We start from the raw sequence: 22,730 nt of genomic DNA, 5'->3' as shown, positions 1-22,730 counted from the left end.
AGACATGTCTCACCACACTCAGTATAAATGTTTTTTATCCGTACAATGAACAATGTGGGGTTTTAAGGGTCTAATTTTTCCTCTGAAGCGTATTAGAATTCTTGTCTTCCTGCAGACATACACCTCACATGTATAGGTTATGGCAAGTTTGCCACACTCTGCAAATAATCGCTGCCTCTAAGGCTGGTGCCAAGTATCCCATTTTTCTTTAATTTGAAGCAGTATTACATAAAATCTGCCAGGTGGTCATGAATCTATGCTGGAGCAGGATATACTAATACCCTGGCCTCACTCTCAAATCCTCACGGTCTACAGACAAACTCTCAGACTCTTCCACTCAGTGGGCCAGGAAGCCTCCGTGGTGCAAGGGCGGCTCTAATAAACTAGCAGAGGTGTTAACAGCTGCTGGTAGGCGGGAGTTCCCAGCAAATGGCTTTCCCAGCCTGGGGCAGCAGGATCCTTAGGAGTAACACTACCAGGGTAGAAGCCCTAGATTTGAAAACTTACTGGGACAAAGAGGTGCTAAGATGGGGTTTCAGGTTCTTAATTGGGTCCCTGTAATCTGTCCGTATGTACCTCAGATACCACCTCTCAGCCGTCCCTGTCCCAGCTCAGCCTCCCTACACAGAAAGAAAGATGATTAGGTTTAAAATTCCATGTGTCTCTCATGTGCTGAATGGTGCATGAATGCTAAGAGACTTAATAGCTGCAATCAATTAAAGCGCATCTTGCAGGAATGCTAACTCTCTGCCCAGAAACTGAGGGAGGAAATTGCATCTCTGTGCAGAGAGGAGAGAGAAGAGAACCCCGTCTCTGTGTTGAGTCTGTTATTAACCCTCTGAGAGCAAGAACCGCAGCTAGTCCCGCAATTCCATGCTGCTTTGCCTGTGTGTGTGCGTCTGTTTCTTGGGATCCCAAAACAGAGAGTCAAGCTCCCTGATGGGCTGCTCTGGGGTGGAAAATGTCCCCTCCCTCAGTTGCTCTTTTGGTGCTCATTGCTCTGAGTTGGCCTTTAGGAGAAATGCTGGAGATCGTGGTGCTGGGGGCCTGTGGGGTCTGATGTGCTTTACATCATCTAGTACAAGGGTGCACAGACACCATGGGTGCACAAACATGGGCTGAATGCAGGGGTGGAGCACAAACAAGGAAGAATGGATAAAAGCAAGGGAAAGGAAGAAACTGAGTTGTTTTAGTCTTCACTAATATTCTTTATGGAGATCGTACTTGGACTGAAAAAGGCAAACGTAGTTTCTGAAACATAATGATGACCATGGACACTTGGGACCTGAAGGCTTGTGGGAGGCTTAAGGCAACTTCTTCCTGCCAGGAAGATTACTTCGGCATGTGCATTGGCTCTGGAGCCCTTGGGGCCCTGGTCCCCTTCCTAATGTGCTCTGGCAGGAAGAAAAGAGAGAAATCCTACAGAAAGGAAAAACTTAACTTAGACCATGTTAGGTATTCTATTCAGTGCTCTGAAAAATCACAGTTGGAATCTAGATGCTTCTCCAATCCAGCCCCATGTGAAGATCCCGCTGAAGCCTCAAGTACAGCTTGTGTGCCTGTCTTCAGAGAGCGCCCTGGAAGTCCTCCTGTCAAAAGAAGCTGTCCTAGTCAGCATTACTGCTGCTGTGATGAAACTCCATGACCAAAAGCAGCTCTATAGAACAGGTCATCATCAAAAGCAGTGAGGGCAGGAAGCTGGAGGCAGGAGCTGGTGTAGAGGCCATGGAGCATGCTGCTGCCTGGCTGGCTCCCCATGGTTTGCTCAGCCTGCTTTCTTATAGGACCAAGGACACCAGATTAGGGGTGGCATCACCCACAATGGACTTGGCCCTTCCCCATCAATCACTAATTAAGAAAATGCCCTACAGGCTCACCTGTAGCCCAGTCCTGTGGAGACATTTTCTCAATTGCGCCTCCTTCCTCTCTGATGACTCTAGCTGGTGTCAAGCTGGCATAAAACCATCCAGCACAGAGGAGATCACTGTATAAATAACTAAAGTAGGATGAAGGCAGCTCAAGGACTCTGTATAGTGATCCCCTTTCCTGTGGAATCCCTCTTTAACAGGAAGTACAAAATGCAGAGTGCAAAAGGCATCCCTTTCTGGGATTCCCTGTCACTGGAGGTGAAGTCACCACCTGAGCCCTTCTTTTCTGACCACCCCCTGCTGATTTCCTACAAGGCCCTTCCTGCTGCTTGATATTATGAAACAGTTAGGCTCAGTCAATCCTTACCTCCAAGAACTATGAAGGTCACCAAAGTTCATTTACCAAAAAAAAAAAAAAAAAATCTGTGCTAACAGTTCCTCCTTCCATCTTCAATGAGATGTTGAACTGCACCCTCAGATACAGCAGCCTGCCAAGGGTATGTGCTGAGCTCTGTGAGTTTACTCAACTTTTGCCCAAGTGAAAAGGCACATCAAAGGTTCTCCTGGCTCCCTGGGATTGCGCAACTCTGCAGGCTCTGGTGCATAAACAGAGTGGTGCTTACTGCAGGGAAACACTGACTCTCCTTTGCCCAGACCTTGGGCTCAGTGTTGACTTTCTTCGTGGCTGTTGTTTGAGTTTGGAGTGAAAGCTCAGGTCAGGCACTAAAGTGGGGCTTGGTGGAGCTGAGCGTATTTCCTGTTGTGAAACTACATGGAGTGGGGGTGCACCTGTCACTGGATAAACCGCCCTCCTTTCCCAGGGTCCCCACACACAAGAGTGGAGAAGTGGAGAGAGGGGCGCCTGGAGCATGCCAGGAAGTCAAGAAAAGGATAGAGAGGAGTTTTTGTGTGTTCTATACATAAACATTCAGAGTGTCTCCGAATTCTGGGTGAAAAAACAAACACAGATGTGAATCAAGTTCTTATACTAAGGGGCGGGTCATCCAGTGGACAGGGTACCAAGACGCCAAATCAGAACCTCACCTCCACTGCTCCCAATATGACAGCCATTTTATCACAGGACAGCTGGAGTAGATGGTGTCCAGCGTTTGCACTTCTGTAATTAACAAATGATGACACTCATAAAACCATCTCCTCCTAATGCCGACCTTCTATAACACAATAGCCAAGGCCGGATGATTTATGGGGAAAAGAAACTAGTTTCTTACAGTTCCGGGAGGTCCAGGGGCAAGGGGCCTGCAACCTTCTTACACATCATCCAGAGCAGAGGTGGAAGGGCAAGGAAGTTTAGCCAAAGAGAGCGAGCGAGCCACGGCTCCCCCGTTGCTGCTCACTCACGACAAGGCCAGTCTCCCATAACTCCCTCTGTGAGGACACAGCCAGCCCTCAGACCACTCACTTCTTTTCAGATAGCATCTGCTCACACTGTTGCCTTAGGGGTTACCCTCCTGACACATGAGGTTCAGTGACACATTCAAATAGTGCCCTGCTGTGAAGGAAGGACCTACTTCTGGGGCTGTCCACTCCCATTCCCTGGATCAGGACCATGGACTGAGAGAGGCTGTGTGACCCCCAGAGTCAGTGAGCGGGAGGACTTAACTGTGCTCTGAAACTGTGTGGTTTGACTATACCAGCTTGCTCCTGCCCACCTCACCATAGTAGACACACAACCTTGGGAGACTTTGTCTTTATTGTCACTATCTCTCGGCAGGAAGAAGACGACGATGGCTTGCCAAAGAAGAAATGGCCGACGGTAGATGCCTCTTACTACGGAGGACGAGGTGTCGGAGGCATTAAAAGGATGGAGGTAAAAACTTGAACATCTCACAGTTGTCTGTGTGGCCAGCCACCTGGTGACAGACCAGAGCAAATGCTGGTGGTCCATGCTTGAGGGCCAGGGAGAGGTGGCTTATGAGATACGAAACTGGGGAGGTGGCGTGGTACAGCCTTTAGCTGCATGCCTGCATCGTGCCCGCCATGAGTCAGCAGAGGTCACTTGTCTGCCAAACCCCCACCCCGTGGTTTCTGCTTTCATTGGACTAAACCCCACTTCTGCACCCCACCCAGACAGTTCCCCCTCTAACTCTTCCGGCCCATGGCTCCCACTTTCCCGCGCACACTACTTCTCTGGCTCACGATCCTAAAGGGACCGAGGAGCTGGTGGCGTGCACATCCCCCGGCACTCTGCTTCTTAAGGACAAACTGTGCAATCCTGCAACTTAGTTTTGGGGGATTTCACTTCCATTAGGTTCGCTGGGGAGAGAAGGGCTCCACAGAAGAAGGCGCCAAGTTGGAAAAGGCAAAGAATGCAAGAGTCAAGATGCCAGAGCAAGAATATGAGTTCCCGGAGCCCCGCAATCTCAACAACAACATGCGCAGGCCTTCTTCCCCCCGGAAGTGGTACTCGCCCATCAAGGTGTGTCTCTGCCCGGAATCCTTTCAGCTCCCCCTCTTCCCATCGTGAGCCAGACTTCTTTCTTCTCCGTCATCTCTCTCCTCTCAACCCCACCACCAACTCCAGGCCATAATCGACTCTGGCTTCTTGAGAAGTTACAACCCCGGGAGGTGACACATGCAACTAAGCCTTCTGTCACATGGGTGCACCTGGCTTTGAATTCCTGTCAGGGGTGAGCCATCTGCTCTGTGCCCTTCCCCCTTTGTACCTGCACTATGGCAGCCATCAAAACACCAGAAACTTATAGCTAAGGACTCTGCACAAAACCCATCCCAACTCCTGCAGTCTTTTCCCCACGGTTCCAGCTGGACCCACTCCTAGCCTCAGGTAGAAGTGGGAGAACCAGCTAGTAGTCTCCTTTCCCGAGCACACACATGCCTACAGCCTTGACACCTTCCGGAACGTTTTTTTCCTCCTCCTCCTCCTCCTCCTCCTCCTCCTCCTCCTCCTCCTCCTCCTCCTCCTCCTCCTCCTCCTCCTCCTCCTCCTCCTCCTCCTCCTTCTTCCCTTTCTGTGTATTTCTTAGTTTTAGAGCCGCCCTTATACAAATCAAGAGAAAATGTCAGGGTTGGGGAGATGGTTGAGTCTGGAAAGTGATTGCTACATAAACGAGGATCCCTGGAGCTCGCTGGAGCTCACTGGATAAAGAGTCTAGCCAAACCAGCGCACTCTGGGTTCAGAGAAAGACCACGTCTCCAAAAGTAAAGCAGAGAATGACTAGGAAGGACCCACAAGTCAGTCTCTGGCCTCCACATGCACATGCGTACGCTTCTAGATCGACTGAGACTGGACGCACATGCGCGTGCTTCTAGGCAGACTGAGACTGGACGCGCATGCGCATGCTTCTGTAGAAAGTGATCCGACTAGAAGCTGCTGTTTCTCAGCGGAAAGAGCTCAGGCTCACACGAACTCCGGAGCAGTTTCCATTTAGGCTCGTTTAAAGCCATGAGTTTCTTTTTTTTTAGGATAAGCCTCCCCGAGGCAAAGGGTGAGCTGAGGGTGAAGCGCAGCTGACTGGAGGAACGGCTGTTGCTGCTAATTCTTTGCCAGGGAGGAACGTGCAGTGGCGTGCAGACATGTGCAGACAGGAAGGAGCCGAGAGGATCCTCGGAGATGAGCCGAAGTGGGGTTTTCTGTCCTGCCGTTTTCAGGAATCTACCTTGTGACTAACGCCACATCCTTGGTTGTAGCTGAATTTTCATTTCTGGAATCTTCGAGGTTGGAAGGGCATGTTGTTTCTTTCTTAACTGGTGGCTTCAGACTGAGTTTTTGCTAAATGAATCAGGATGTGGACAAATACATTTAGAAATCTGAAAACGTTGCCAGCACCCTCCTGGAATCTGCGTCTGCACAGTGGATCTTGTCAAGTCCCTTGTGGGCCGGGCACAGATACTGGATAGTGGGGCTTCTCAACCCTGTATGAGCCAGGTAACGGTGGGAAGAGGAGGTCAGAATGAGGATCCCAGGCTTGGAGGCCCAGTCTCACAAAAGACCTCCAAGATGCCCCCGAGCCTCGCCTATTTCATCTGCCAGCTCAGAACTACCCCACCTGCCAAGCCTTAAGATTCCACACCCGTCCAATACCTTTCTGTTGCCCCAAGAACTTAATGGCTGGTGCTCCTTCCTCTTTGAGAAAGAGGCTCCCTAAGTTACACAGGATGCCCTGAAACTCATGGCAGAAGGATCACAGGCATGGTCACAGTATGGTCCCCAAACCATCGGTATGGGCTACACTCATGAACTTATTAGAAACACACATTGAGGGATCCCATCTAAGACTGGCTGTATCAGAAACTCCAGCATAGGGCCGGCCCAGAACCTGGGTTTTAATAAGCCCAGAAGACAGGCTGTCACCAGAGGTCACTGACAGCATTGCCTGAGGCAGGGCTGGGTCTCAGAGGATAGGAGCAGGGCAACCTGGGTTATTGCAATGAGCAAAGAGCTTGACCATTTCTCTGTGGTATGTCAGGAGCCTCAGCAAGGAAACCCCAGCTGCATTTCACATCATTTAACACCCACCGCATTGATATAAAGTGACTTGGAATCCCAGTCTTGGAGACACCTTACGGGACAGATGGAGGAAGCCTGTGAGACTGGTGCCTCTTGTCTGGGCATGATTCTGGTTGAGTGAAACAGCTAATGGCAGCCCTCGCACATGCCCGCTGCTAGATAGGAGACGGATGGGTCGCAATTAAAGGAGATTATTAGGTTTATGAGCCTGCTCACTGCATCTCACCCACTGCGGGCTTCAATTATGCTTTGAAGCTCCAGTGAACAGCATGGACCTGACACAGAGCAGGGACTCCACCAGCTCCCACTGAAGAGCTTAAGCATGGGTTATGGCCAAGAAACCACTCCCAAGCCTTATAACGTTAGGCCGCACAGTTCCATTGCCATGCTCTGTCCAGGAAGAGGAGGATATTTAGTGACAGATTTGTGATGGAGGCCAGAGTGCAGAAAGGACGTGAAAATTCCAGAGGAAGAGCCGCTTTTCCACCAGTGATCCGTGTTTAACGTGCACGCTTCGTGCTGAGCCTTTCCTAGCTAAGATGCCGGTGGGCATCAGCAGGACCTCACTAAGTAGTAAGTCCCAGGGGGCGCTCTCTCATGGTGTCTGTCACAGTTCTGCACTGACACAGAAAGCACACTGCAAAAGGTAGGGCTAACAAAAGGTGACCTGGGCTCAGCGGCCCCACAGTGAGGCCACCAGGGACCAGCTACAAGAGGAATTACTACGCCCCTAGGCCTGCAGGGGCCCAGTGACAGGAGTGCAGCCGTCGAGAGCTGTGGCGAAGGGGCAGAGTCAGCAACCCTAATCCACCCCTCCACCTGTTTCCTCACAGCCCAGGAGCAAAAGATGGCTTTGACATTTGTTTCATTTTTAAAAGTGTTATAAGACATATTTTGACCATTCTCTCTCTCTCTCTCTCTCTCTCTCTCTCTCTCTCTCTCTCTCTCTCTCTCTCTCTCTCGCAACTAAAAAAAAACAGTAAGACAAGAAACAAAAGAAAAGGCACACCAAAAGCATGTGCTGTGTTTTGTGTTGGCCAATTTCCAAACCTAGGGCCTGCCCTGGAATGTGGTTGATAGACCCAGTGACATTCCATTAGAGACGTTTTCTGATTTTCCCTTTTCCAGCAGCTATCAATTGCAAATGCTTGTTGGCTAGGGATGGGATTTGTGCCCACTTGCCCTCCTCCATGCTGGAATTTTGGCTGGTTTGAACTTGTCCAGGTCCTGTGTGTGCAGTCACAAGGGCTGTGACTTTGTATGTGTATCAGCTCTGTTGTGTCTGACACACGTGTGAGCTCCCAGAGACTGGGCTTTGACAGTATTAACTGGTTCTATAAGTTCTTTCATACCCTCCTCAGTTTTCCTCTTCCTGAAGCCTCCAGTTCTTTGACCCCTTCTAGAAGGTGTGTATAGACCCCTGCCCTATAGAAATGCAGTTACTACAGGGAGACAGGGAAGTAGGAAGAGGACAGGGGAAACAAACACCCCCACTCACCCTCATCTCACTCTCTCATATCCGTATGGTTCCCCTAGGGAAGCTAGCTGGTGCAGAGGCAAAGAAAGGCACACAGTAGGTGAGGACAGGCAGCTCCTAAAGGATGGTCAGTCCACACTGTGTCCGCTGTGAACAGGGAGACCCCTGCAGCCAGTACAAAACTCAGCAGATCCTGGGGCCATGTCTAGGTCTCCAGCAAATTGGCTGCAATCGTCTACACAAAGAAATGGACTGCAGCAGCCCCACCTTCTTCCTCCGTTCTTGAGAGCCGAGAAGCAGGTGGGCCTGCTTGCTGAGCAGTCCTGCAGGAGCCGAGGGGAAATGGTTCCTCTTCCTGCGCCCCCATCGTATCCCATGCTATATTAAGACACTGACCACACCAACCACACTTCCCCCATCCTCATTCCAGGCCCGTGCTGGGGGAATTTCCCCTGGTATTTAGCTGATTTTCCTTTGCTTGGTTTTTACTCCCTCAATTTACAGCACCCCGTGCTTCTCATTAAACAGAATTGGTCATTTCAGACAAGTTAAGTCATGCCCAGATACATGGCCACCAGCTGGGTTAAAACTAGGACTGACTGCAGACTGCAGAGAAACTGCCCATCTCTCTTTCCAGTAGCTTCTCCACATGTCGGGAAGTGAGAGAAATGACAGCTACAGGGCCAAGCCTTGAAAGACAGACAGGCTGCTCCCTGCGAGTGGCAGGCTGTGAGTGATAGGGTTGTGGATTAAACTATGTTGTATTTCAAAGCATAGGAATTCAGAGCAGCGCTATAAATTGAGCTGTCTTGAAGTTCCCATCCCAGAGCCAAATCCACTATCCCCAAAGAACAGCCAGTGAAAGAAGAAACACAGCAACGCGCTGGGGTGTTTAGAATGGTGATCCACTCCTCTCACCATTATAGAGGCCAAGCTGCAGAGACTTTTACCTGTCTCCATGCATGTAAGTTATCATCTGAGGCAGAGGGACGTGTGCTTGTGGGAGCCCGGCACTGGTAAATTTCCCATTTTATAGTCAAGCTGTGTCAACTTCATATGGAAGAAGCTATTTTTAAATGTCAGCTAACACAGCGCTGGCTGGAGCTCCGGGGTTTGTGGTGGAGTCTTTGTCATAGTTTCACAGAAGCAGCTGGCATTTAGCCTAGGGGATGAAAACCAGAGTCTAAAGCACACGTTGTGTACAAGTTGTGCCTGATGGAAACACCACACACACACACACACACACACATATACAACATACCCCCTCCACATACACACACACACACCCCACAGAAAAACCAAGTACCAAGAGATTAGGTGATTACTTGAGTGAACACTGCTTGTAAGATGGTCTGAGATTTATTTTATTAGCCACCATGCACCCATTTGGATTAGTAGGGAAATCTTACGTCAGCACACACAGAGAAAGAGGACAGGAACCTGAGGTAAAAGACCAGGCAGGGAGTGTTTCACTGACTAAGTGGCATGTGACAAGAGCCCTGGCAACACCAGGGGCTGTGGGAATAGTGGGATGGGAAGAGGTGACCGGGGAGCGGGGGCTTGAGAGCACTCCCAAAACATGGCTGATGTTGGGCCTGAAGCAGTGTGGAGAGGGCAAGCCCATGCTGTATAGCTTATACCTCCATGAACTTAGGGTGTAAAGGGCGGGGCACATGTGGGTAAGAGAGCTCACTCATTCACCATGCTTGCTTTTGGCTCCTGTTCCGAGTCTGTACGTCTCCATCATAACTAAAATTTGACAGGTCATTCCATGCCTTGATCTGGACCTATATAGGTCATGCTGTGCCTAGATCTGGACATCGAGGGAGGCCCAAGATGAAGACAGAACGCATGAAGCCTAAGACTAGATGGGGGAGTCAGGCCAGGTACAACACAGATGGGGCCAACAGGAGCACCATGCCCAAGTCAAACACAGGCAGAGGGGGAGGAACAAAGAGGCGGAAGGGACAACGCAGGAGGAAACAGGTCAGCCCTTCGAAAGCCAAGGCCAAGGGAAAGGAAGGCCCCTGGGAGACAGCCCAGTGATCTCCAGGATATGGATGGGTCTGACCATCAAGATGTCCTGGGTAGCCTAAAAAGAGCCGTTCTGAGGGAGTGGCTGGAGCCAGAGCACAGCTGGGGTGTGATGAAGAGGTGTGCGCCTATGGACGTCCACGAATTGGATACACTCTGACTTACCCTCCTCCATCTTCGTACCAGGGAACCAGTGTCACTCTCATGACTTTACTTTGATGACAGATAGCATGTTATGAGTACTTCTCCTGAGATAAGGAGATAACTTCAATGCTTAATTTATAATTTAATCTATAGAGGAGACAGGAGACAGTATTATTAACTCCCCCCCCCAAACACACACATTAAGAAGAACAAGCCCTGGGGAGTTGGGACAGCTCCGTGTTGCAGGCTGGGGGAGAGAAGGCCCAACTACAGCTTCCCAGGGCACTTGAGCACTCCGTGCTTAGGCTCTGTGAGGCCACCAGCTCCAAGGAGCGTGGTTCACTTTCTCCTGGACTGCATGGCTAAGCTGCTCTCGGTGTGCATGGAGCTTTCCCTTTCTGCTGAGCTCATTAATTCCTTTCTTCAACAGCCACGCTTTCATGCCCTTGTTCCTCATCCGTCAGGGGTTGAGTGATTATCAAATAAGGGGATATAGGTGGGCTGATGCTCCCTCCTAGAAAACAAAGCCATTCACCCACCTAATATCCTGAGCTGTAAGGACTTGTCCCTAAGAACCTTCAAGGAAACACTTAGCTGACACTTAGCATAGCCCTCATGCAATAAACTGTTGTGAGCACAACGCCAGTTCTGTCCAGCAGCAGACTTGGTTTCCTATCTCTCTCAGTTATCATAAATTATAGACTCCAAGAGGTTAAAACAGCACAGATTTATCTCACAGTTCTGAAAGAGAAGCCCATGGGTCTCACTGGGCTAAAATCCTAGTTTGAGCCAGGCTGTTCTTCTTTTGGAGTTACCAGAAGAAAATCTGTTTCCTTGATCCTGGAGGCTGCCTGCACTTAATTGGCTGGAACTCCCTCCCTCCCTAAGGCCAGTGTCCCTGGTTTGGGTCCTCTAAATGAGTCACCCTGAGACACATCTCTGATCCTGGCCTTCTTGTCTCCCATGCTGAAGGACCTGTGTGGCCTTCTGGAGCCACCCTGGGTGGCCCAGGCTGGTTTCTCATCTCCATCATTAGTTGTGCTTTTTGAGGTGCACTTTTATCACAAACTGAGCACTCTATAGCTACTCTACAGCCTGGCCATGGGCCTCCTCTAGAGGCCTTTTGTTATTGTTGTTGTCGTTTCTCCTGATGGGGAGGGCAAGAAATTGTCCTATAGTTGTCATCATCATCTTCTTTTTTCGGACCACCAAGTGGTTAGTGAAAATTGAGAGGATTCCTGTGTGATGTGAAGATACAGCCCCAGGAATACAGTGAGAGCAAAATCCAAGAGACTGGATGTGCCTCACTGTGGACTGACCTTTTCCCCACCTCCATGTATGTCATCTGTGTATCTGTGTGTGTCTCTGTGTATACATATGTCTCTGTATGTGTCTGTGTGTTGTGTATGTATCATGCGTGTGTGTCGTGTGTGTGTGTCATGTGTGTATGTAGGCAGAAGTTGACACTGAGTGTCTTCCTCTGTCACTGTCCACCTTATTTATCAAGGCAGAGTCCCTTGCTGAACCCAGAACTCATGGATCAGTTAATCAAGCTAGCCAGCCTGCCCTCCCGTACACTGGGAAGACTTACCTGTGGGAGACATCTGCACTTGGGTCCTCAGACTTGCAGGGCAAGCACTGTATCCTCAGACTCATCTCCCCAGCCCTATTCTCAGCTCTTAGAATGTATCTCTTGCACTGAGGATGGAGAGTCCCTAACCCATACTCACCATGTCACCTGAACCCTGCTTCTAACATGGCGGGAGGACCTGGAGACTTCTTCATATCTACAGTGGCTGGTTTTATATGTAATCTTCTTACATTTGTTTTGTTTCAGGGAAAACTCGATGCCTTGTGGGTTCTGCTAAGGAAAGGCTATGACCGAGTGTCTGTGATGAGGCCACAGCCGGGAGACACGGTAGGATGTGCTAACGGTCTTATTCTCTCTCTCTCTCTCTCTCTCTCTCTCTCTCTCTCTCTCTCTCTCTCTCTTCACAATAACTGCTCATGTACAACTCCAGCTATTGCTTCCTGTGATGACAAATCAGATGCTAATTTCTTAACTCCTGGTTGTTGCGAGACCTTGTGTTTGGATTTGCTTTTCTGAAAAGGACTTTGACAGCAATACACCAAGTTTTGCTTCCTAGAACTTGAGATTTTCAGTCTAGAGTGAAGTGAGTAACAGTTCCAGGTAGGCTCACAGGCAGCCTCCAGTGGGAGGCCTGTGGTTGTCATCTACACAGAAACATAGAGGCAGCTCCCCAGGAGAGGCCCAAAGGCTGCAGAGAACTCCAGTCATTTGACAATGGGTGTTGGCCAGCTGTCCAGGACTCTAGGGGGATGGGCTCTACTCTGATGGGGTTTGACCAGGATCTATCAGAGGCCAACCTGACGAGCCTCCCACTAGGGGAGTTATACGGGTAGTGCCACCCTATAAAACCAGGCAGCCAGCGTCTTTTCTTTGTTAATGGAGACAAAAGAAATAAATAATGCCCCGTCTTAGGAGAGGTCTCACATACAGGCTCAGAACAAAAATTCTCTATCTCTCTCTCTCTTTTTTTTTTTTTTGGTTTTATGAGACAGGGTTTCTCTGTATTGTTTTGGAGGCTGTCGGACCAGCCTGGCCTCAAACTCTCAGAGATCTGCCTGCCTCTGCCTCCCGAGTGCTGGGATTAAAGGCATGCGCCACCACCGCCCGGCTAGAACAAAATTCTCTTAGCTTCCAGCCACCTGCATCTTCCTTGGGAACCTGTCCCATTTACCCACACACAGAATAAAGGTGTCTCATTAAGGACTCCTTTGAGTCAGGCAGATTGATTGTGAAGTAATTTCCTGGCAAGAAAAGCCTCAGGCAAACCCCCAGCCTCTGTGTTTCATCTTTGTAAATTTGATAATGGTAACCATGTCATAGTACATCTGGCAGGTATTGGTAACCCCTTGTCTGTATTAGTTTCCCTGTTGCTATGATAAAATACCCCAAGAAAAATGACTCAGTGTGGGAGCTAAAGAGAAGGCTCAGCAGTTAGAGCCCTGGCTGTTCTTTCCGGGAATCAGCGTGGCTGCTCACAGCACCTGTAACACACCACGGCCCTCTTCCAGGCTCTGTGGGCACCAGGCACACATGTGGGTGCACTTACATACATGCAGGCAGAACACCCACACACATGCCAAAATAAATAAATAGCAAGTTAGGAAAGAAATCATGTATTCTAACTTGCAGTTTGAGGTTAAAGTCCATCATAGAAGAAGTCATGGCAGCTGGTCAGATTGCACCCACAGTCCAGAAGTGGGGAGGAGTCAATACTAGAGTCAGCTCACCCCTCCTTCTTGTGCAGGACTCAGAGAACTGGGCTGCTCATCTTTAGTGTGGGTCTTCCCGCCTCACTTAACCTAGTCAACATAGTCCCTCATAGCACCTGAGGCCAAGAACCCCCACAGGTGTGCCTGAGACTAAGAACCCCACAGGTGTGCCTGAGGCTAAGAACTCCCCCACAGGTGTGCCTGAGGCTAAGAACCCCACAGGTGTGCCTGAGACTAAGAACCCCACAGGTGTGCCTGAGACTAAGAACCCCCCCACAGGTGTGCCTGAGACTAAGAACCCCCCACAGGTGTGCCTGAGACTAAGAACCCCCCACAGGTGTGCCTGAGACTAAGAACCCCCCCACAGGTGTGCCTGAGACTAAGAACCCCCACAGGTGTGCCTGAGGCTAAGAACCCCACAGGTGTGCCTGAGACTAAGAACCCCACAGGTGTGCCTGAGACTAAGAACTCCCCCACAGGTGTGCCTGAGACTAAGAACCCCCACAGGTGGACCTGAGACTAAGAACCCCCCCACAGGTGTGCCTGAGACTAAGAACCCCCCCACAGGTGTGCCTGAGACTAAGAACCCCACAGGTGTGCCTAAGACTAAGAACCCCACAGGTGTGCCTGAGACTAAGAACCCCCACAGGTGTGCCTGAGACTAAGAACCCCCCACAGGTGTGCCTGAGACTAAGAACCCCCACAGGTGTGCCTGAGACTAAGAACCCCCCCACAAGTGTGCCTGAGACTAAGAACCCCCCACAGGTGTGCCTGAGACTAAGAACCCCCCACAGGTGTGCCTGAGACTAAGAACCCCACAGGTGTGCCTGAGGCTAAGAACCCCCCCACAGGTGTGCCTGAGACTAAGAACCCCCACAGGTGGACCTGAGACTAAGAACCCCTCACAGGTGTGCCTGAGGCTAAGAACCCCACAGGTGTGCCTGAGGCTAAGAACCCCCCCACAGGTGTGCCTAAGACTAAGAACCCCCCACAGGTGTGCCTGAGACTAAGAACCCCCACAGGTGGACCTGAGACTAAGAACCCCCCACAGGTGTGCCTGAGACTAAGAACCCCACACAGGTGTGCCTGAGACTAAGAACCCCCCACAGGTGTGCCTGAGACTAAGAACCCCACACAGGTGTGCCTGAGACTAAGAACCCCCCACAGGTGTGCCTGAGACTAAGAACCCCCACAGGTGTGCCTGAGACTAAGAACCCCACACAGGTGTGCCTGAGACTAAGAACCCCCCCACAGGTGTGCCTGAGACTAAGAACCCCCCCACAGGTGTGCCTGAGGCTAAGAACCCCACAGGTGTGCCTGAGGCTAAGAACCCCACAGGTGTGCCTGAGACTAAGAACCCCCACAGGTGGACCTGAGACTAAGAACCCCCCACAGGTGTGCCTAAGACTAAGAACCCCCCACAGGTGTGCCTAAGACTAAGAACCCCCCACAGGTGTGCCTGAGACTAAGAACCCCCACAGGTGTGCCTAAGACTAAGAACCCCCCACAGGTGTGCCTAAGACTAAGAACCCCCCCACAGGTGTGCCTGAGACTAAGAACCCCCACAGGTGTGCCTGAGACTAAGAACCCCCCACAGGTGTGCCTGAGACTAAGAACCCCCCACAAGTGTGCCTGAGACTAAGAACCCCACACAGGTGTGCCTGAGACTAAGAACCCCCCACAGGTGTGCCTGAGACTAAGAACCCCCCACAGGTGTGCCTGAGGCTAAGAACCCCACAGGTGTGCCTGAGGCTAAGAACCCCACAGGTGTGCCTGAGACTAAGAACCCCACAGGTGTGCCTGAGGCTAAGAACCCCCCCACAGGTGTGCCTGAGACTAAGAACCCCACAGGTGTGCCTGAGACTAAGAACCCCACAGGTGTGCCTAAGACTAAGAACCCCCCACAGGTGTGCCTGAGACTAAGAACCCCCCACAGGTGTGCCTGAGACTAAGAACCCCACAGGTGTGCCTGAGGCTAAGAACCCCCCCACAGGTGTGCCTGAGACTAAGAACCCCCACAGGTGGACCTGAGACTAAGAACCCCTCACAGGTGTGCCTGAGGCTAAGAACCCCACAGGTGTGCCTGAGACTAAGAACCCCACAGGTGTGCCTGAGGCTAAGAACCCCCCCACAGGTGTGCCTGAGACTAAGAACCCCACAGGTGTGCCTGAGACTAAGAACCCCACAGGTGTGCCTAAGACTAAGAACCCCCCACAGGTGTGCCTGAGACTAAGAACCCCCACAGGTGGACCTGAGACTAAGAACCCCCCCCACAGGTGTGCCTGAGACTAAGAATCCTACAGGTGTGCCTGAGACTAAGAACCCCACAGGTGTGCCTAAGACTAAGAACCCCCCACAGGTGTGCCTGAGACTAAGAACCCCCACAGGTGGACCTGAGACTAAGAACCCCCCACAGGTGTGCCTGAGACTAAGAACCCCACAGGTGTGCCTGAGGCTAAGAACTCCCCACAGGTGTGCCTGAGACTAAGAACCCCCCCACAGGTGTGCCTGAGACTAAGAACCCCACAGGTGTGCCTGAGACTAAGAACCCCCCACAGGTGTGCCTGAGGCTAAGAACCCCCCACAGGTGTGCCTGAGACTAAGAACCCCCCACAAGTGTGCCTGAGACTAAGAACCCCCCCACAAGTGTGCCTGAGACTAAGAACCCCACAGGTGTGCCTGAGACTAAGAACCCCCCACAGGTGTGCCTGAGACTAAGAACCCCACAGGTGTGCCTGAGGCTAAGAACCCCACAGGTGTGCCTGAGACTAAGAACCCCACAGGTGTGCCTGAGGCTAAGAACCCCCCCACAGGTGTGCCTGAGACTAAGAACCCCACAGGTGTGCCTGAGACTAAGCACCCCCCACAGGTGGACCTGAGATGCCAGACGCTAATATTCCCCCACAGGCATGCCTTCAAGAGTTCAAGGACAGCAAAGACCACTGTGGCTGGCCATCCTCCTCCCCTGCTTTGTTTTGCATAACCTCAGGACACTCACTACAGATGTGCAGTGGTGACTGCACAAGATTTATGGGGCTGACCACATTTTCCATCAACTCAAAGTCACTCCCACCAGCCATGTGCCTGTGAACAAGAGTCACAGGTTCTGAATTTTCCTAAAGCAAAACAAAAACAAGTCTCAGCCACACTCGGAGCTGCTACAGTGTTGTAACTCTGAAAGCCTGGCGGCTCCTCCTATTGGCTTCTGTCCAGCGCTTCTCCAGTCAACCCACCTGGAAAGACAGACAGGTGTAGGCCCAGCCTACCAGTGCAAGGACTATAGAAACTTGAGCCCATCACCTCAGAGCTGGTCACGCCCCACAGAGCAGATATGACTGCATCCCCACCTGACACCCTCTTTCAGCCCTGGGGAGGCTCACAGTCCATGGTTCCTTGAATCCCACCAGGAAATTTCTAGGTCAGTGTAAATGAGAAAGTGACAGAACTATTTAATAGCAAGCCAGTGCCCCAAAGGGTCCTAACATTTTAAGTTTACTATGTAGGGGTCCCTTGCTGGCAGCAATCCCTGCTTCCAGTAAACAGCCACGGGGCTGCCCTTACTAAAACAAAGCCTTCCTTTTTGACTTCTGACTTGCAAGAAGTGGGGGGAGAGAAGCTTCAATATCTTGGATTGACCGAGAAAAGTCTCCTTTCTATTTCATCTGCTATTCACCCTCATTCCCTGAGCAACCCCAGATTCCAGTCACATGGCACTCACTGAGCCCTGAGCATGCTAGGACCTTGCTGGCTTTCCAACAGTCCTGTTTCTCTGTTTGCTGTGTCTTCCCATCCCCTCCATTTAACAAACTTCTGTTAGCTTAGCATCACGGTTCACCATCTCCATGGTGACCCTCTCAACACAGAAAGCTAGACCCATGCTTCCAACATGGCAGTGCCAAAGCAGAACCTATGTGACACACAATGAAGCATCCCTTGCACATTTGGTAGATTGTACCCAAGGCTTCCTGCACAGGTGAGCAGCTCACCTTGCACATTTGGTAGATTGTACCCAAGGCTTCCTGCACAGGTGAGCAGCTCACCTTGCACATTTGGTAGATTGTACCCAAGGCTTCCTGCACAGGTGAGCAGCTCACCTTGCACATTTGGTAGATTGTACCCAAGGCTTCCTGCACAGGTGAGCAGCTCAGACTTCAGGAATTTTACTCACCTTCCAAGGACAAATGGTTGGAGGAATTCAGAATGTTTAGCCTTAGAAGAAAAACTTAGAAGGCTCATGAGAGATTTTCTTCGTCTTTATGTCCCATGTAATAAACCTGTTTTTAATCCCCTTACTATGTCCACAGAGTGACCTTTCCATACAATTAATCTCTCCTAAGACTGCCTTAAAGAGCCTGTGCCATCTTTAGTTGTGTGTTTTTCCTTCTGGGATATTTATTCCCAGGTAATGATTATTATACTGAAACTGGGAAATAATTCTTTGGATAAGTGTCTGACTCTTGACCAGATCAGTCGCATGCACAGTACTGAAGCTGTCATAGGCAATCCCAAGTCACGGCCCTAAAAGTTTCCATGAATTTATCTTACTGGGAGCATCTTCAGCAAATTCATGGGACTCAGGAAAGCCACCTATTTGATACAAGCTCATTTGAGAACAATTTTGCAGATGGTACCTTTCTCTTTCTTTAATTATCTGTATGCACTTTTGATCCACCTTTAAGATTCATTTTATTTTTGAATTAATGTATGTGTGGGGATAGCTGTATGTGGCTGAGGGGTGCCCCCAGAGGAGCATCAGATCTCCTGGAGCTGGAGTTACAGAAAGTTGTGAGTTCGATGCTGGGAACTGAACCCAGGCCCTCAGCAAGCGCAAATAGTCTTAACCATTGAGCCATCTCTTCAGCCCTGTTGATTCAATTTTCTATTGAGCATTTTAAGGCTGACTTTTCCAAACATACTTTCTTGAGTGAGGTTACTTAAGGTTGGCACACAGGAATAAAGCAAGGTGCATCAGCAAGTCACCATCGATCCAACAGAGCTGGGGGTCCCAAACAGACCAGTGGCTCTCAGAGGTGGGCTTCAGAACCACTTTGAAAGTTTAACAGGTTGCTGGGTCCCATCAACCTGATTCCCACTCAGTCCCTATGACAACACTGGGAATTAGCATTTCTCGGGTGACTTCAGATGACACTAATGCTGCAGGGCTGGGGTTCACACTTAGCGCCAGGGAGATAACAGAATGCAGTGCCATCAGAACCCCGTACCTCTCTCAATCCTGAGAGCTTGGATTCTAACAAGATATCTATACATATGTGACTGCCGAGTCATCGCTTCCTGTATTTCCCCACGACCTATTTCCAGTTGCAGAATATCTTATCTAGATTAATAAGAAATAACTAAGTCCTGATCTGCTGCCAAGAAGTCTCCCTAGCTGGGAGTCCTGTGCCTAAGTCACTAATTTCAAACACATGGGTGAGAAAGGCTTGGTGAAATGTAGGTCAGGGTCTCTGACTACTGATTTCCAGGCTGGCACCAAGGCACATGGGTCCCACCCAGGAGTCTGTTGAATTGCTCTGGCTATAGTCTGGGCTCTCTGGGTGGTTCTAACAGGCATCCAGGGCTGAGAACAAGTGAATCCATTCCGCATAGGTGTCATCCTTTCTTTAGGGAACAAAAGGCAAGTCTCCACATTCTGAAACTCAAGTGTGCCGTAACTAGGAAGTAGACAAGTCACAATCTCCTTCAATCTCATAGCCCCTTTCCTCCCAGGAATGGGTGGCTAGACTAGATTCTGGGGGCTGATGTTGTGGTGTTTGGGTAAGGATAACCCCACCTTGAGTCTCTGTGGATGGAAGCCATTGCATATTTCTACAGCCTAAGCTCCCCCCTTCCTTCTGCCCCGATATGAACTCCAGTCCCTCACGTGCTCCTGGATGACCCATGGAGCTAGACCTTTGCTTTGTTTTTAGCTCCTTGGTTGCTCTCAGATCTGGCATTTAGGGGCTGGTACATTCCATTACTCCAGCAAACAACACACTCTGAGCTTCTTTGGAACTGGGAACTCCTTGCAACCAGAATAGGTAGGAGGAAACGCACATGTAAATGCATGTAAACAATGTCTGCCACTCATCGCAAGTGCAGCCAGCCCTGGAAGTTAAGCAATCTGAGCTCCAGCCCCAGGGTTGTCTTCTGCACAGCTGTTTGCAACAAGGGACCAAGGTTGGTTGTGTGGGCACTGTGTCTGCACTGTCACAGAGAATAGAATGGGCTGAGTAGGATGGTTCCCAGAGTGTCCTCAGCCTGCTACCTTCAGAACAGGTGAGCCTCCAGTGCAGACACTGGGCAAGCTTGCCTGCCTTGTCTTCTTGTTTCTTCTCCATGAAGCCTGCTTTCCTTCCTTTTCATCTTTCCATTTTCTTTTTAACATTATTTCTTTCACTTCCAATCTCTAATGTTTTCCATGGCTGCTTTTCCTCAATTAAACAGCTGCCATATTTCCACAAAGGATTCATTTTGGGGATGGGCACTGGTGATGCCCAGTAGAATAGCACTTCATTCTGGCATCTGGAGTTCAGTGCATGGTCACTGCTCTAACTGTAAATGGTTACCGGAGCACAAAGCCGTTCATGGTCATGTGGGCACCTGTGACATCCATTCACAGGGCGGAAGCTAAAGCTCAGGACAAGGGCTCAGCTCTCAGGCACAGCTGGAAAGAGCATCTGGAGGATGAATTTAGAGCTCCTAGATTTAACATGCACTCGGGTCTGTGTTCCTTCTCTCATTCAGCAGTTGAGCCCCTTCTGTGAGTTGAGTAGGGAGTGGGAACAAATAGGCTGTCCCCAAGCACAGCCTGGTGTGAACGGCTCTGGGATGTGCCCGAAACTTAGGAAGGCATCTTGTGTGCGGTGAAGTCAAAAGTGGCTGCTTAAGGTGACATCTGAGCTCAGAAGGGATGTGAGAGAGACGCCAGGCAGAGTGGAGGACAGTGAGCCATGTAGGATAATGGTCACTCACAGGACCCCAGCCAGGGACAGTGGCAATTCCCTGCAAATGTAAGCAAGTTATGTTCATAATTGTATCTAAGGAGGGGCGCACGGCAGTGGTATGTACACAGGGGCAGAGAGGGATGACAATAAGGAGGACTGACTCTCGATGTAGGAGACTCTAAGGCAGAGTCGTGAGGTACCAACTCTGTGTGGAAAACAGAGGACCAGTGTCAAAGGCTGGCCCACATGGCAGAGCTGCCTCTGCTGCCAGCTCCAGGAGAGCGCTGGGTAGAGGTAGATGCTAGAGTCCAGGTGGGAGTAGGACAAGGAAGATTCAGGGAGAAACAGGTTAAAGCTGGAATCCTCAGGGTCAGCACATGTCCTTTAAGTGAGACAGAAAAAGGAAAGGAGAGGGATCATGGAAACTAAGAAGGAGGGAGAACCAGAGGAGAAGACTCTCTCTCTCTCTCTCTCTCTCTCTCTCTCTCTCTCTCTCTCTCTCTCTCTCTCTCTCTCTCTCTCCCTCCCTCTCTCCTCTCTCTTCTCCCCCCTCTCTCAAATAAGTAATTTTAAAACTTTTTCTGAGAATTATTTTCCTACTTTCAAATCAGCAATAATGAGAATAATCATGTTGTCTGAATTAGGCTGTAGTGGCGCACGCCTTTAATCCCAGCACTTGGTGGCAGAGGCAGGCGCATCTCTGTGAGTTCAAGGCTAACCTGGGTCTACATAGCCTGGTCTACATAGTAAATCCCCAGAAAGCCATAGCTACACGGTGACATCCTGTCTCAAAAACAACAGCAAAAAGAATCTTGTTGGTGAAAGTCAAGTTTTTCTTGCACAATAGATAATATGTGTATGTTGCCTGAGACTGAAAAGACATCTTGAGATTTTCGGTGAGTATCTGAAGATCTGAAACAAAAGTCCAATGAGTTGGCAGCTGGCTCTTGACTCTTACAAACTTTTGTGCGAAGTGGGTCACTTTAAAAAAAAAAGGAAAGAGAAATGCAAATTATGGGAACTCTTCCTAGAGGGCGTGATTTGCTTTGGCTTGAGATGTGCTCTGGAAGCTGAATTCTCAGGAGGATGGCTTGGGTTCTCACCCTTGGAAATCTTTTCTTCTGTCTTCGGAGGGGGAGACAAGTACTTGGAATTCTTGGCTTACTTTCCTGAGTTTAGAAAGAACACGATCAAAACATTCTCTCCCCACAGTAAAAACCGGACTGCACACAAAACCTGCAAAGTTAGCTTTCTTCAGAGAAATCAGCCCAAAGTTGGCTGAACGTATTCCATCTTTGGATTTTTCTGTGCCAACTTCCTTCCACAGTAGCAAGTATCTGAATGTGTGTGCCGAGGGCTTTCTGTCGCCCCCCTTTTCTCCTTCCCTTCCAGTCCCTTATTAAAGCTCCCCTCTCCCACAAGCCGGTCCATGGACACTCACACCCTCTTCCTCTCCGTCCTCCAAGCTCCACCCAGGACTTCAAGTTCACATTGCCTCATCTCCCCAGCAGCTGCAACAACAGAGGGTGGATTTCTAGCTTCAGGTTGCAGTCAGCAAAAAGGGAAGGCGAACAAAGGAGACTGAGCCAGAAAACACCCTCCAAATTCTCTGACCTCGTGTCTCCTTTGTTGCTTCCTTCCAATCCGAACCGTACTTAAGGGAAATGGGGCTTGACTCTAGGGTCAAAATTTCACCCCAAGTGCACAGGAATTCTGGAAGTTTGATGCTTGATCTAAGCATACTGTGTCTGGCAGCTTAGCTCTCCTGGTTTCCTTCAGCTAATGTCACTGAAAAGTCCTGTCTAGGGACATGCTGGCCTCTGTGATGGATCTCAGTCAGGAGTCACCGGCAGGAATCTCTGCTCTGGCTTAAAGGTATTGGGTTGGATCATAGATGGCAACCCCTGACTTGGGAGTTGGACTTCCAGAACTCTCTGTGGAACCAGCCAGGCCGCTATGGACAGCCCATACAGCCCATTTTGTCTTGTGTCTCCATGACCATGTGTCACGGCAACCTGACCCTCAGTCTCGAGGAGGGGCTGGCTGTGAAACCTATCCCAGTCCCTTTCTTTTGGAGGAGGGAAGTTGAGAGCTAGGTAGTTCTGGGGTCTCAGGTCCCCAGCACCCCACACAGTCCCAGCTCTGCCTTACCTGGCCTCTGCAGATAGGTAAGATATAAGAGTCCTGCAATGTTCAAATCACAAAGGGTACAAGAAGAACCCACTCGTTCTGCCCTTCCCAGTCCTTCTGGAATCTTCCCCTCAGACTGAGGGAAGGAGAGGGCTTGGATATCAGTATTCATACGTTGAGAAGAAGAAACCTGGACCAGTTTTGGAAGACAGAGTGAATTCCTTCCTGTCCTGCTTCCTTCTGGCACCTTCTCATTTTTTTAGCCTATCTAACGTGCCCTTCCTCCTGCAGGGCAGACTTGGACCTGTTCTCATTTGCTGTGTTTCGAGGCTACACACTGTCTTTTT

The 22,730-nt window shown here is 50.1% G+C and overlaps 1 protein-coding gene across 1 annotated transcript in view; it reads left to right on the top strand.

Annotated features, from left to right (window-relative positions):
- Antxr1 (ANTXR cell adhesion molecule 1) overlaps positions 1-22,730 on the top strand; it is a 185,601-nt gene that overhangs the window by 125,419 nt on the left and 37,452 nt on the right. Inside the window, 3 exon segments of the mRNA XM_005071117.4 lie at positions 3,601-3,696; positions 4,138-4,305; positions 11,847-11,927. Coding sequence (XP_005071174.2) covers positions 3,601-3,696; positions 4,138-4,305; positions 11,847-11,927 — 345 coding nt within the window.

Source organism: Mesocricetus auratus, unplaced genomic scaffold (assembly GCF_017639785.1).
Source record: "Mesocricetus auratus isolate SY011 unplaced genomic scaffold, BCM_Maur_2.0 Super-Scaffold_100676, whole genome shotgun sequence".
NCBI classification, from domain to species: domain Eukaryota; kingdom Metazoa; phylum Chordata; class Mammalia; order Rodentia; family Cricetidae; genus Mesocricetus; species Mesocricetus auratus.
This window is presented reverse-complemented; position numbering and strand designations above follow the sequence as displayed.